Genomic DNA, 15,391 nt, shown 5'->3' on the forward strand with positions numbered 1-15,391 from the left:
CTCGCTGCGCAGACCAGCTTGCTTTCACCAGGATGCCCTGGGAATCGAACTCTGGACCTTGCATATGGTAGATAGGAGCCCAGTCGCTTGAGCCACACCCACTTCCCCTCACCCTGATTTTTGAAAGACAGTCTTGCTGGATATAAGATTCTTGGCTGGAAGTTTTTCTCTTGCAGTATCTTAAATATATCAGACCACTGTCTTCTTGCCTCCATGGTTTCTGGTGAGAAATCAGCACTTAATCTCATTGGATATCCCGTATATGTTATGCATTGCTTTTCTCTTACTGCTCTCAGAATTCTTTCTTTATTTCTGGCATTTGACATTCTGAATAATATATGTCTCAGGGTTGGTCTTTTCGGATTTATTTGGATGGGAGTACGTTGTGCTTCTTGGATACAGATGTCTATGCCCTTCAATAGAGTTGGGAAATTTTCTACCATTATTTCTTCAAATATTCTTTCTGCCTCTTTTCCCTTCTCTTCTCCTTCTGGGACACCCATGACATGTATGTTTGACTATCTCTTCCTGTCGTTTAGTTCCCTGAGACTTTGAGTTCAAATTTTTCCATTCTTTCCTTCATCTACTTTTTTTTATGTTTGCTATCAGAGGTCATTTCTTCAAGCTCACCAATCCTTTCTTTTGCTTCCTCAAATCTGCTGTTATACGATTCCAGTGTATTTTTTTTGTAACAGCTGCCACTTATTAACAGCTTTTTTTTTTCACAGTTGAATAAAAATATACATTTCTTAATTAAATGTACTGGATACATGTAAATATTTTTTAAAATCATACAATATGTTACCTGATATATTTGGTTCATAATAATGCAATCATACAGTATTTGTCCTTTTGTGTCTGGCTTTCTTCACTCAACAGTGTATTTTTTATTTCATTTATTGTGCCTTTTGTTTCCAAAAGATTTGTTAGTTTTCTATGTATGTTTTCAAATTCTTCTTTGTGCTCTTCCAATGTCTTCTTAATATTCTTAATCTCTTTAGCCATTGTAGCAGTTTGACATGGTTATGAATTCCAAAAATAGATATTGGATTATATTTGTAATCTGATCTGTACCTGGGCACGATAGAGTTATGATTAGGGCATGGCAAAGAACAGAGTTGAGCATTTTCTGATGTTGGAGTTTTGATGTTGGAGTTTGATGCTGACAACTTAAATTGGAGCCCCGGAAGTAAGCTCACAGAGGAAGGAGAAGCCAGCCCCAGGAAGAAAAGAACCTTCAACCCAGAGAAAAGCAAGCCCCAGGAACCTAGGAACCCCGGAAGCCTGAACCCTCGCAGACGTCGGCAGCCATCTTGCTCCAAATAGACTTTGGTGAAGGAAGTAATTTATGCTTTATGGCCTTGTATGTGTAAGCTTCTACACCAAATAAATAAATACCCTTTATAAAAACCAACCAATTTCTGGTATTTTGCATCAGCATCCCTTTGGCTGACTAATACAGCTATCTCATTGAATTTATTAAGGACATTTGTTTGAACATCTATGATTAGTGTCTCAACTCCTTTATGCCATCTGGAGGTTTATCTCATTCCTTTAACTGGGCCATATCTTCCTGTTTCTTGGTATTGATTGTAATTTTTTTGTTGGTGTGTTGGTATTGGGCTTACTAGATGTATTTATTCTAGTTGCAGTTTCTCTCTTTAGTTTAGGGCTTCTCACCCTTTCTTCCTTGTTGGTTGTGTAGTAGGAGATGAGGATGTAGTTGGTGCTATAAGCTGTGGAGGCTCAAGCTGCCTGCATTGCCCCAGGGATCGATGAAACTTCTCCCAACTTTCTCCTTTGCCAGGGGTGGGAACAGAGCCACAGCCATGTGTAGTAATCCAGGTTGTGCAGGCCAACACTTTAGTTGCCCAGAGAGACTTATGAAGCCTCATGCCCCTTCCTCCCCTGCCCGGGGCAGGAATAGAGCTGCAGGAGTGGGCGGCAATCTATGCATGCTGGTCCAAGATGACCACAGTTGCCCCAGTAGACTTTTGTCCGTTCAGTCTGTGCCACCCAAATATACCTGCAGTTACCCAAAGAAGCTGGTGAAGGTCTCACCAGCTTCCTCCCTGCCAGAGGTGGGGCTGAAGCCTAGGCTAAGGCTGCAGTCCAAACTGGGTGGAAAGAAGCTGGTCCCTACTGACTTTGTGATTTTTAATCAGCCTGGCTCCCATCATGCCAGGGGTGGAGTCAAAATGGCAGCTGCTGTCCTCTTTCCCACTTGGACAGGTTCAAACTTTAGCTGTTCTTAGGATTATACTTTAGCCCACCGAATTTACTAATCAGTAGCTGATGTTGGTGGCCTACCATCTCTTCCTCCCCTGTTAATGGGAAATGGAACTTCCAACTCCAGCCACAGAATAGCTCCAGAGTAGGATGGTCATTGGCCTCCGTGGTGTGGCCTGTATTTTCCCAGAGAGGCTGGCATGGATCCTGCCAGCTTCCTCCCTGCCAGAGGTGGGGCTGGGGCTTAGGCTAGAGCTGCAATCTGATCTGAATGGAAAGAAGCTGGTGCCTACCTTCACTGTGATTTTCAGTCAACTCGGCTTCCTCTCATGCTGGGGGCGGAGTCAAAATGGCAGCTGTTGGCCTCTTTCTGACTTGGACAGTTTCAAACTTTAGCTGTTGTTAGGATTATACTTTAGCCCACCAAATTTACTAATCAATAGCTGAAGTTGGTGCTCAACCATCTCTTCCTCCCCCATTTTGGGGAAGTGGAGCTTCCAATTCTGGCTGCAGAATAGCTCCCAAGGCAGCTTGTGCCTCCAGTGGAAGATGGGCACTGGCGTCCATGGCGTGGAGCCCTCTACTTAACGAATCTTCTCTGTAGATGGGCATTCTCCTTCCATTCTTTCAAGGATGTTGCAGGATGCTCTTCTGGTTTCCTGGAGCCCCCAAACAGGTGCTTTAGATAGTGATGGATGATTACTAACTGCCCTGTAGCAAGAGCTGACTCCAGGAGCTCCTTACTCTGCCGCCATCTTGTTGGCTGTCCCCTTTTCCAAAACTTTTAACATCTTTACTGAGATATAATGCATATATCATAAAATTCACATACAGTTCAATGGATTTTAATATATTCATAGATTTGTATGACCAGTCTAAGTTTGGAATTTTTGTCACCCCAAAAAGAAACCCCAGGGTGCCAGCATAGCTCAGTGGTTGAGCATCTGCCTCCCATGTATGAGGTCCCAGATTCAATTCCTGGTGTACTTCCTAAAAAAAAAAAGAAAACCCTTACTCCTTAGCTCACACTCCCTATTCTTTCCTTCAGCCCTAGAAAACCACTAATCTACTTTCTGTCTCTATAGATTTGCCTATTCTGGACATTTCAAATGGAACCATACAATACATGGTCTTCTGTGAATTGCTTCTTCCACCTAGCATAATGTTTTCAGGGTTCATCCATGTTGTAGTATGTATCAGTACTTCACTTCTTTTTATTGCTGAATAATATTCTGTCATGTGGATAGACCACATTTTGTCTATTCATCATTTGATGGACATTTGGGGTGTTTCTATGTTCTGGCTCTTATGAATAATGCTGTTATGAGAATTTGTATACAAGGTTTTGTATGAACATATATTTTCATTTTTCTTGAGTGTATATCGAGATGTGTATTACCAGGTCATATGGTAACTCTTGTTTAATTTTGAGGAATTTTCAAACTCTTTTCTGAAGTGGCTGCACCATTTTACATTAGCAGTGTATGACTTCCAAATTTTCCACATCATTGCCAACATTTCTTGTTATCTGTCTTTTTGTTTGGTTTTGTTTTGGCTTTTTAAAGTATACCCATCCTAGTGGGTGTGAAGTAGTATGTCATTTTGTTTTTTTTCTTTTCTTAAAGATTTATTTTATTTCTCCCTCCCCCTATCATTGTTTATGGTCACTGTCTGCTCTCTGTGTCCATTTGCCATGTGTTCTCTGTGTCTGCTCGTCTTCTCTTTAGGAGGCATTGGGAACTGAATCTGGGACTTCTCATGTGGAAGAGAGGCGTTCAATCACCTGAGCCACCTCAGCTCCCTGGTTTGTTGTCTCTCTTGTTGTCTTTCCTCTTTGTGTCTCTTTTGTTGCATCATCTTGTTGCATCAGCTCACCATATCTGCCCGCCATGCCAGCTTGCCTTCTCCAGGAGGCATGGGGAATGGATCCCAGGACCTCCAATGTGGTAAGCAGAAGCCCAGTTGCTTAAGCCACATCTACCTCCCTTATTGTGGTTTTGATTTGCATTTCCCTAATGGCTAATGATGTTGAGCATATTTTTATGTACTTATTGGTAATTGGTATGTATGGAGAAATGTCCATTTAAATCAGTTGTCAAAATTTTTAATTGGGTTATTTGTCATTTAATTATTGAGTTGCAAGGCATCTTTATGTATTCTGGATACTGGTCTCTTATCAGATATATGATTTGCAAGCATTCCATTCTGTGAGATGCCTTTTCACTTTTTTAAAGTCAATTTTTATTGATATATATTAATAGAGTATACAGTTTATCCAAAGTTTACAATCAGTGGTATTTGGTATAATCACATAGTTGTGCATTCATCACTTCAATCATTATTAAAGCATTTTCATTTCAATACTTCTCATTTTCTTGATGCTATAGTTTACAGCAGAAAAATTTTGTGTAGCCAAATGTATCTTCTAGTCAACTGGCTTTTTTTTTTCTGTTTGCAGCTAGAATGCACAGGGGCAGAAACAAAAGTGAGCAAGAGGAAGGGCTGTAGAAAGAATAAGAACAGAGTTAACTGTGGTGAGGCATTTAAGCAAAGCCACGGCTGGAGCAGGGGAAGGAGAGCACTTGACCCATCTCCCCACTGTGGATCCTGTTTGCTGTGTAGCCCCACAGACATGCTTCCTGACCAGAATCCTGCATCCCCTCAGTCCTGCAGGTTTGAGAAGGGGCTATCACGTCAGTGGTCATATATAGCTTTTCTATGTTTTCTGAGGAAGATAATGAAAATGTGAAAGGAGTTTTTTATGTCACTCTGTAAAAAATACCAGTGTTCAGTATTCCTTAAAAGCAGAGATTCTACTTATCTCTTTACCTCTCAGCACTTAATACGATACCTGGCACACAGACTCCGGTAAATGTTTTGTTCAGTGAGTGATAGAATTGGGAGACAGTGGATAGGGTCAGATGAGGAGGTTTTAGTATCAGTTGCCAAAGATGTTTAAATGCCAGGCAGGGAGAAAGTTGTCCCTGCTGAAAACAAGGCGAAGCAACTAAATAACTTCTGATTCCCAGAAGCTGATGGCTCCCAAAATAGGTGTGAGGATACCAGGACCATCTGGAGAGTGAAGAAACTAAGCTGCTACCATATCTGAACTGTGTTCTTAGGGGGAGGAGGAAGAGGAGGAGAAAGGAGGAAGGGAGGAGGCGGAGCCTCCTTGCAGCCTCTGCTAGTGGAGGTTAGAAGCCTCTCCTCCTTCCCCCTCCCCGTTGCTTCCACCTGGCTCCTCCCCATGTTCTCCATGCTCCCCTCCCCCGGTCCCCAAGGACAGTCTGCAAGGAAGGCGCTGCGGAGGATAGCGAAAGACTAAAAGGCAAGTGGGGCTCTTGAGTAAAGAGCGAGGGGCAAAGCTGAGAGGGAGGTGGGAATAAGACGGCTGGAAAGAGACAGTGGGGAGAGCCGAAAGGAGCAGAAAGGAAAGAAGAGGTGATAATGGCATTCGAAGCAGGAGCCGAGAAGGGGGATGGGTAGGGCAGTGGTGGAGGCTCCTAGCCCCTCGGCTAATCTCCCTCTGCTTGCTCCGCACAGCTCTGTTCCTTGGGGGGATCTGGGATGGCATGGTGCTCCGGCTACTTTGCCCTTGGCTGCCTGACCCCCACCCTGGCACCCACCCAATTCAAATCAGTGTACCAGTGATGCTGCCGCTCTGTATTTCTCCTTTCCACCAGCTTATGTACACACGTGTTTTTTTTCTTTCAGTTTTATTATCTGTACCTGTTTATTTCTGCATGTATGTCATTGTGTATCTGTAAAGGATCCTTGCATATGAATCGGCATCTATTTCTGTGCCCTGAACTGTCTTAGAGATGCAGAGGAACAGGAGCAGTTTGCTCACCTTCCCCTTGTTATTGTGAATTCTCTTCCTCACTGAACCCTCTGGGGATGGAAGATCCCAGTATGGGCTTCTCTAACCCCTGATGAGCTCTGAGAGTGAATGAGAAGAAAAAACTCAGCGGCGAGGGGATGAGCACACTCGGATGTCTTCTTTTCTTCCCTTTCTATTTGCCCCAGCCACTTCGTCTTTTCTTTCTTTCTTAAGAACGGCAGAAATTTGGCTGACGCTATTTAACATTTTAGATAAATAGGATAATATCTCTTCCATGTGTGTTGATCTATGCTGATATGCCTTCCACCAGTTGTCACTATGATTTCTTAAGTCCCGTTGGTGGCTGTGTGTCTTATTAGAAATACAGGGACTGTGGAGGTGTATCTTTTTCGAAACACACAAATTTTTTTATAAGTCTATACATATTTTGTGTTGTTCATCGGTTCATTAATGTTTTCAGTAAGTATTTATTGAGCTCTAGTTGTATGCATAGATGTTGGTAGGCTTTGAAATGCTGTGAGAGAGTTTTAAAAAATGAACATTGTCCCTGCCCCTGAGGAGTCTTCAGTCTAGTTAGAGAATGTGACTTTGGCCAATGTCTAGTCCAGGTAGGGCAAGCTTTTTTCATAAAAGGCCAGGTAGCAAATTGTTTTGGCTTTGCAGGCTAGACAGACTGTTGCACTACTCTGCTCTGCTGTTGTAGAACAAAAGCAGCCCATAGACAACTCATGAATGCATGAGAGTGGTTGAGTTCCATTAAAAGTTTCGGATGCTGAAATTTAAATTTTATATAGTTCCTATGTGTCATGAAATATTAAAAAAAATTTTTTTTAACCATTTTAAAATGTAAAAACATTTCTTAGCTTGCTGCCCTACAAAAAATGTGTGTAGTTGGCCAACTTTTGATCTAGTTCAGCCCTCTTTTCAAAGCATAAGAAGCAATTAAAATGCCACATAAAAGTTCCAGACTAAACATGGTTAGCAGAGGTCCCCAAAAGAAGCCCTTCTGGACCCATGGTAATCATTGAAGGCTTAATAGGGGTGCACTAGTACCAGTCTTAACTGATGGAGTGGGCTTTGGATTTGTGACCCATCCTTCTGGCCAAGGGATGCAGTATGCCTGGGCACAGAAGTGGAAAGGTGCACAGTAATGTTCAGGTGACAATGAAGAGAAGTCATGGAAGCAAAGGTTAAAGCTATAGGTGAAGGGCTAGATTGTAGAAGATCTGAATGCTGAACCAAGATGCCTGAACTTTATCTGTCAGCACTGTTTATATGTACTATGTTTCTGAGTCTTTGTCTCTCTGTAATACTATGTGTTTGCATGTATATTTCTTCATGCATGTCTCGTTGCATGTATTTTATTGGGATGTGTGTGATTTTGTATATGACCTGTATTCCGGTAAGCAGCTACTCTGCTTTCCCCAGCTGCATGGCAGAAGTGGGAGCTGCCCTTAAAGTCATCACCCCCTCTTCATATGAATCGTCTTTCCACTGAAGCTCAGAGATCTCTGGCCCTCCCAGGGCAGGTTATTTTGTATCTCTGATGAGTGGAGCAGGGCAACACAAACAGAGAAAGACTACAGTAGCTATTGTAATAATTCAGGTAGAAAGACAGTAAGGATGGAAAAGAAGGAATGGATAGGGGAAGATAATAAGAGAGAATAATAGGATTTGGTGATTGTTTTGATTCTGAGAATAAGGGAGCAGATAACTTAAAAACAAAACAAAACAGGTTTTAGCCTGGATAACTAAGAGAGTGATGATTCTATTGGTAATTTTTAAAATACAAAAGCATGTCTTGTGTGTTCCTTTGAGAATAAGAAGTCCTAATGGCAAAAATATGATGTTCCCATGTCATTTGTACATATCAGTATGTGTGTGGTAGTGATTTGGTGTTGCTTTTTCCGTTTGATAGTATGTATTAAGAGGGTCAAGGCCTAAAGACGAAGGATCAAGACATGTTTTGGAGGATGAGAGCCTGAAGGGCTGGGAAGAGCTGTAGAAAGTTCCTAACCATTTCTGAGCCTGATTTCATTCACTCAGCCAAGCTCTAATGCACCTTTCTAACCTCAAGCCCCAGGTTCCAGTCATAGTCCAATTCTATAACACCCAACCCTAATGATAGCTATAACCCACCTACCCTTGCTTTTTGGCTTCCATTTGCTGGTTCTCAATCTGTGCCCCAAAACTCATCGGATTCCTACCCTCTGCAGCAACACTTCTCACCATTAAAAGAGAAGACTCCTTGAGGCCAACTCAAGTTTCCTCCTCCTTTTTTCATTTCTGTTCCGTCAGCCACCTTTCTCCCTGACCTTAACTCAGATAGGTTCCAGTTGGGGTGAGGAGAATCAGAGAGAGATGAGCCAGGGCTTTTTCAGTCTGGAGCTTGAGTTCTGTGACATTTCAGCTTGTCATTCTGCGAGGGTGTGTCTTGCCTCTGGCTGAAGTCCAGAGCTCCCAGGCTGCAAAGCCCAGAGTCAGTGTAGTGGGAAAGCCTGACCGCGGTGGCTGTAGCCAGTGCAACAGAGCCATTTCCTGAGCTGGTAGTACCTGATCGAGTTGTTTCTTAACTACACTGACCATTCTCTTGAATCCTAGAGTGGATCATGACCCATGAAGAGCACCATGCCGCCAAAACCCTGGGGATCGGCAAAGCCATCGCCGTGTTAACCTCTGGTGGAGATGCCCAAGGTGAGGAGGAAAGCCTGCTGGGCGTGGGGGCGGTGGACAGAAAACACGGCCTGTAGGTTCATGCTAGAATCCTGGGCTTTCCTCAAAGTCTGTCAGCTCCAAGTGCTCTTAGATTTTATTTAACCAAATCTTCATAGAATTTCTTTCCAAGTTTCTCTAAAGATTGGGGCCATTTTGGTCCTCTGACACCTGAAAGGGTGGTGTTTACTCGAGCACCTTTGAGAAGAAAGAGACAAAAGAGATAAAATCACTGAGAAGGCAGTAGATGGATTCACTTCAAGTACTTTGCAAATGATGGGAAAGGGAGGAGAGCCAAAATTGGCATTGGCAGGCCCCAGCCAGATCTCCGGGTATTAACTCTGATGTCTAGAGAGTTCCTGCAGTGCCCCATCTTACAGCACATTCCCATCTACCTGCTACAGTTCTGCTTTGCTCCCTGTTTTCTCGGGCCTTCTCTCCCTTTCCATTCCTTTAGCCCTCGAGCAAACAGGAATAGCAGCAGTTAATCAGTACAGATCCACTGGAGGAAGCGGGGCAGAAAGCAAGCCAGAGAGCCTTCTTTCTGTGGAGTCTAAGAAACCTGGGGTTCAGAATAATGAGGTGCACAGGAAAAATGAAGTGGGCGATAGGGTTGTGTGATGTTTTCCCCTTTTCCTCCTTCATTCTTCTTGTATATTCTGATTTACAACATGATGAAAAGGGGCAGGATTTCTGTGAAAGGAATACCGGGACATAGAGACACTAATGAGAAAAGTAGGGAAAAATAAGATTGCCACTAGTCCGTCCCCTCCCCTGCCCCACTGTCCCTAGGCTTTCAGAGACACCATGCTCAGCACGTACTTTGTGTTTTGAAGAAATTGTTATTCCTTTGGGAACTCTCAGTTTAATGAGGAAAGATCTATATGTTACCAGAGTTCTTATATAAGGCACATATATAAATTCATCAAGTGTGCATTAATGTAATAGAAACGATTTATATAATAAAATGATAGGCATTGTTAGATTAATCAGGGAAAACATCATGCTTTATGGAGAAGATAGATCTCAAGACACTGAAACTTTTCTTCATGTAAAGTGTATATCAGTGCCTGGTACATAATAAAGGTGTGATAAATGTATTATTAGTGAATTAAAAAGCAAATTGTTCAGCATCTGCTGTGTTCCAGGTAGGATGACAGGCACTACGGATGCATCAGTGAAAAGGTCAGACACAGTCCCTGCTCTTTTGATCATCTGTATTAGTACATTAGGAGAGGTAGGCTTTAAAGGTATTTTGGAACTAATGTTTATTTAATCATAATTGTGATAAATGTCATGAATAGGAGAATGCTAGAATGAAGAAACCAAGGAAGGAGGGCACAGAGGTGTGCAATTAGGAAGGCAGAACCCTGGGTGAGACTCTAGAGAGTGCTGACCCAGCTTCTCTAGCTCCTCTCTTCTCTCCTGGAAAGGATCCATGCCAGTGTTGAGTTCCTCAACATAAACGCTCTTGACTGTTGACCTTAAAACCTTGTGGGATTGCCTGTAGATTTGGACTGTCAGCTGAGGGAAACGGAGAGCCTGTTAAAACTCCAAGTGAGGCACATAATTAAGCCAATGATGAGGGAGAAGACCTCTTCAGAGAAGGAAAAATAAAAAAAAATAAAAAAAAGAGGGCTTAACTTGGATCTAAGAGCAGCTTCTGATCCCAAGCAGTGAAAGGCTCCCATCCTCTGCCTGCTTTCAGAGAAGGATCATCTCTCATGGAGGCAGAGGCTATGGATTTGCTGATTTCTGGGAGCTCAGTTGAGGCCCATGGGAGCCTATGAGAGGCACAGTGTACACAGGGAACTATCCCACCTGCAAATCTGTGTGTCACAGGAGCATGTCAGTGGGGACTGAAAGTGGTAGAGAGCGAAATTCAAGGAGACAAAACAGAACTCAAAATAGAGCTGAGCGGTCCCAGCTGAAGGAGCAACTCAAACACAGAAGTGGCCTGGCCTGACAGAAGTTTGATAGGCCCTGGTTTTCCCAAGGAGAGAGCGTGGAGTTGTTTTTTTCCCTAGAGGCTTTGGACCACCTGGGAAAATGATATTGGGCACTGTCGTTCCCTGGGCTCAACAAAACTCCTAACCTCTTGCAGTAGAAGAATGGCTAGGATTCAGACATCCTGAGCTTGGAAGCCAAGGACGTGGGGATAATGGGCTAATAAGATACCAATTCTCATTCCCTTCCCAATCCAGGAATGGCCTCCTCCCCGTAAACATGCCAAACATCGCCTTATGAAATTGGCACATTCTGCTGCTGGAAAGGACTTCTGTCATCTGGTCTAGCCCTCTGTCTCCACACAGGCAGTTCAGTCCAATGCATGTTTGTCCTATTTTTTTTCTGTTTTTTTATTTTTTAATTTTTTTCTTGTTTATCCTATTTTTAAAGGTTTACAAGGACAGAGATTTTGTTACCTGTCTGGATTGCCCCTAGTTTACAATTTTTAATTGCATAGCCCTCAAAAAAGTGCTATTCACATCAAACAAACATTTATTCCTATGTTGGAATCACATTAATTTTTTTTTTTTTTAATCTTATTCCCAATTCAGTTAAGGTAGAAAGAAACTTTTCAGCATTGGCTTTTAAAAAGATAATGACTAAATCATTTATTAGTTTTTTTCTGTCTAGTCTCCTAGAGCCTCATCCTCTGTAATTCTTCTTCCCAAAGCCTCTTCCCGACAGGGTGTAATTGGATACTCCAAACTATGTGCTTATGATGTTCTCCAGAGTCCTTCCTGGCTGTACCCAGAATACCCCCGCGATGGTGCCTGTAATTTTATCCTTCGTCTTGCCTCTAATAAGCCAGGCAGCTGCTCATACTGGTTTATTTAGGGTAACGTGAAACAGCCGAGGAGACCCTGGCCAGGACCGGCTTGGGGCCAGACTAGGCCGGCGAGGTTGGATAGGAGAGGCCAAAGAAGTACTAGGACTTCTTAGCACAAGCTAGCTATAGATACCAATTAGTGATTTTTAGGGAACTCAGAGTTGGCGACACTGCTAAAGGGGCACTAGGGATCCCTAAAACTTGATTTGTGGTAAAACACTCAGATATCCAACTTAACAGCAGGAAGGATGACCTCTGGAGGTTGGCAGGGTTGAGGTAAGAAGAAAGTTGAAGGGGGGAAGAGAAAGGATCTTTTCTCGTGGGATTTTTCTTATGCCCAACAGATTCAGATATTCCCTGTCTATTGTTGTACTTTACATTGCAAATCTTTTTGAGCAGATTGTTTTTCTTAATTTTATTTCCCCCCCATATTTACTTAGCTTGGAACAGGAAACAGTGTTCCAACCTATACATTTCAGAAGAAGGTCTTTTCTTTATTTCATATGATTTATAAATTCATACTCCAGAACTCCAGGTATCCAGTGGAAAATCCCATGGGCCTTGTGACTGGCTGGAAAACCAGCAAACAATAGTTTGATATCTTCTGATCATATAGTTGACTTTATTCACTTCTCTCCTAAAGCACTGATGGCTTTGCATGGCCTTTGTTCTTTTCATACATGTAGGCTTTTCCTAAAGCTTCTGAGAAGCCTCTTCCCTTCACTGATTTTAGGACTTTTGTTCCCACTTCTTGAAACGGTCCCCTTATGCCTTCCAAGACACTGCTTAGCCCTGGTTCTCCTCTTGTCTTTCTTGCTGTTCCTTATTGCTTAGACTCCCTTTTCCTCTACCTATCCGTTCAGTGCTGGTTTTCCTTGGGTTCCATTCCTTGTCATTTTCCCTTCTGATTCTACATATTCTCTCAGGACAGTCTCTTCCTAACGTCTCATGAGAACTTCAAACTCAACATTTCCAAATATGAACCTTCCCCAACTGAAACCTGCCTTTGATCAGTTAATGGTATTACATTTTACCCTTTGCCTAAGCCATTGCGAAAACTCGAAATCCGAGCATCATGTTGCCGGTAAGTCCTGTTGCTCCTGGCCTCTGAGTGTCTCCTGTCCTGTTTGTCTGTTTTGTCCCAGGAGCCACTCTCCCAGTCCAGGCCCTCCTGCCTTGACTGGGCTTCCAGACAGCCTCCAGGTCCTGGACTGACTTCTTTCAATCTGCCCTCCACACTGCTGCCAGGGTGATCTATCTGATGTGTAGCTTCGCCATGTCCTTCTGCTCTCAAAATTCTTTAGAGAGTCTCCATTGTCTACAACATTTTTTTTTTCCAGGTCACAGACCCCTTTAGGAATCAAATGAAAGCCATAGATAGACCTTCTCTCAAGGGAAATGCCCAAGCCCACAAAACTTCTCATATGGTCCCATGAGGTTCACACATTCCCTGAAACTCATGATCCATGGCTCCCCAATCAAACCCTGTCTACAGAATAAAAGCCAACCTTCTTCCCATGGCGTACTGGGCCCTTTATCATGTGCTAAAGCCTTACCTCTTATCATGTCCTGCCTTACATTTCATTCCTTATAATACTGAATTATCTATGGTTATTTCTTCATCCTCACCTTTATCTGTGCTGTTCCCCCTGCCTAGAACACTGTCCCCCAAAGTGGTCCACCTGGCAATAATATTTAAAAGTAAGTCTCAGGACAAATGCCATCTTTTTTGTATAACCTTCTCCAACTTCCTCCTGGCAGGCTTAGAAGCTCCTTCTCCTTGTTCCCACTGCACAATGTACATATCTTCTTTATAGGAGTCAATATATTATATTGTAATTCCTCACATGTCTTGAGGACCCTTGCCAAGTCCCTTTTTGTATCCCTGATGCCTAGCACTGTGCCAGGAACGTGATAGGTGTTGAATAAATATGAGTTCAGTGAGTGAGTGGACCTTCAGCTTGATTTGGCGCTTACAGCATGTGATCCCAAACTCTGTTAGCCCGCAGAAAGACATTCTGGTCTTCTTGACTCCATACCTTTGACTCCATAGCTTTGGATTATACAGTTTTTGTGAGTGTGATTTTTTTTTAGTCTAGTGCTTGATGGTGTGTGGTATTTCTCCAGGCAGGATCAAGGACTGTGTTATATTTCTCCAGGGAAGCATAATCTGCAGGATATATACCTTAAGAGATTTCTTGTAAGGAATTGGCTCACGTGACAGTAGAGGCTGGCAAGTCCGAACTCTGTAGAGCAGGCTACAAGCTGGAGACCCTGATAGAAGTGACGTTGAAGTCCTTAATCTGAATTCCCCAGGGGAAGCTTGCTGGAAATTCCAGCACGAGCCAATTAACCATCATAAAGAATGTGTGAATAGATTATGTATTTTAACAAAAATATGTACTGGGCTATTTGAGGGAGGCTGGCTAAATGGCTCACAGGAAGTTAACCGATCATAGTTGGAAGGTTCCTTGAGCATCTCCATGAGCCCTTCTACATATTATAAGGTAGGCAGAGTCACCCGGGTCAAGATCCAGGAACAGCTCCTGTTTTTCACCAGTGAAGGTTGTCTTAGCACACAGTAAGTAGCATTATTTTTAATACAGAGGTATTTCGTTTACAACTCCTGTGTACTGTGACAGGTTAGTCCTCTCCAGAGCTTCTGGGAGAGAGAGTTCTTATCATTGAACAACAACTAGGATAGGGCTAGTTTCATGTGTGAAAAAGGGAAAAGTCTGTCCTCTCTATTTTAGTCCTATTTTTTTCTTCCAGTGAAAGCAGAAAGAGAATAACTTACAGCCATAATTTTTTGTGCCTAAATTTGGGGGAGAGTTTTAAATACCTCATACATATCTCATATACAGGGCCCCACAGGAGGAAGTTAACAGGTATGTGTTGCGTAATCCAGTATTTGCTCAGAGAAGGCAGTGAGAAAAGAGAGTCCTCACTGATTCTGCTTGTACGCTTGGTCACAGCCTCTTCTGAGGGTCAAAGCAGCTCAACTGTGATGTACACATTGGAACCTACAACAATTCAAATGACACTAAAAAGTGTGTGTGTGTGTGTGCACGCATGTGTGTGAAGACTGAGAGAATCTGTCAGCCAGTAATGGACATAGTTGTGAAGAGATTATCTGACTGCTCAGATCACTGAACTGCAGAGAGTCTTGTCATTGTCTTGAAAAGCATAACAAAGCTGGATGCCTAGATTCAATGCAGAAAGTAGGGAAAAACCTAGTGCAGCCATTGGGATTAGGAGGGTATAGCATGGCAGTCAAGAGTGTTGCCTTTGGCATTTTAAGACTTGGATTCAAATGTGAGCTTTCTAAGAGTACTACTAACTCTGTGACCTTGACCTCTTTAAGCTTTAGTTTTCAAATATGTAAAACGGAGACAACTCCAGAGTTATGGATAGGATTAAATTAGGTGATATTTGATAAGCACTTAGCACAGTGCCACTGGCCTCACAGTAAACATTCCAGAAGGTGCTTGCTTATTGCTCTTACTATTATCATTCCCTAGATTCCCTTGATAAGGAAGGTTTGAAGAAAGGCAGGCAGGGCTTGTGGTGGAGGGTGGACAGGGGATCGGGGTATTGGATCTGCATTAACATGGAGGGCAGGGAAGTGGATGTGGTTCAAGTGACTGAGCTCCTGCATACCATATAGGAGTCCCAGGTTTGGTTCCCAGTGCCTCCAAAAGAAGATGAGCAAGACAGCAAGCTGACGCAACGGGTAGGCACAGCAAGCTGACGCAACAAGAGACATGAAGGAAACC

General features: G+C 42.9%; 1 protein-coding gene across 12 annotated transcripts in view; it reads left to right on the forward strand.

Annotated features, from left to right (window-relative positions):
- Window positions 1-15,391, forward strand: part of PFKM (phosphofructokinase, muscle) — a 47,646-nt gene that overhangs the window by 15,836 nt on the left and 16,419 nt on the right. For 11 of the 12 annotated variants that reach the window (XM_071218807.1, XM_071218808.1, XM_071218809.1 and 8 more), the window contains one exon: window positions 8,672-8,764. In XM_071218807.1, coding sequence (XP_071074908.1) covers window positions 8,680-8,764 — 85 coding nt within the window. In that variant the 5' untranslated portion in view covers window positions 8,672-8,679. Of the gene's footprint in view, window positions 1-5,382; window positions 5,558-8,671; window positions 8,765-15,391 lie in introns of those variants that run through there. The other variant, XM_071218806.1, reaches the window with a different exon arrangement.

The sequence above is a fragment of the Dasypus novemcinctus genome, chromosome 12 (genome assembly GCF_030445035.2).
Source record: "Dasypus novemcinctus isolate mDasNov1 chromosome 12, mDasNov1.1.hap2, whole genome shotgun sequence".
NCBI classification, from domain to species: domain Eukaryota; kingdom Metazoa; phylum Chordata; class Mammalia; order Cingulata; family Dasypodidae; genus Dasypus; species Dasypus novemcinctus.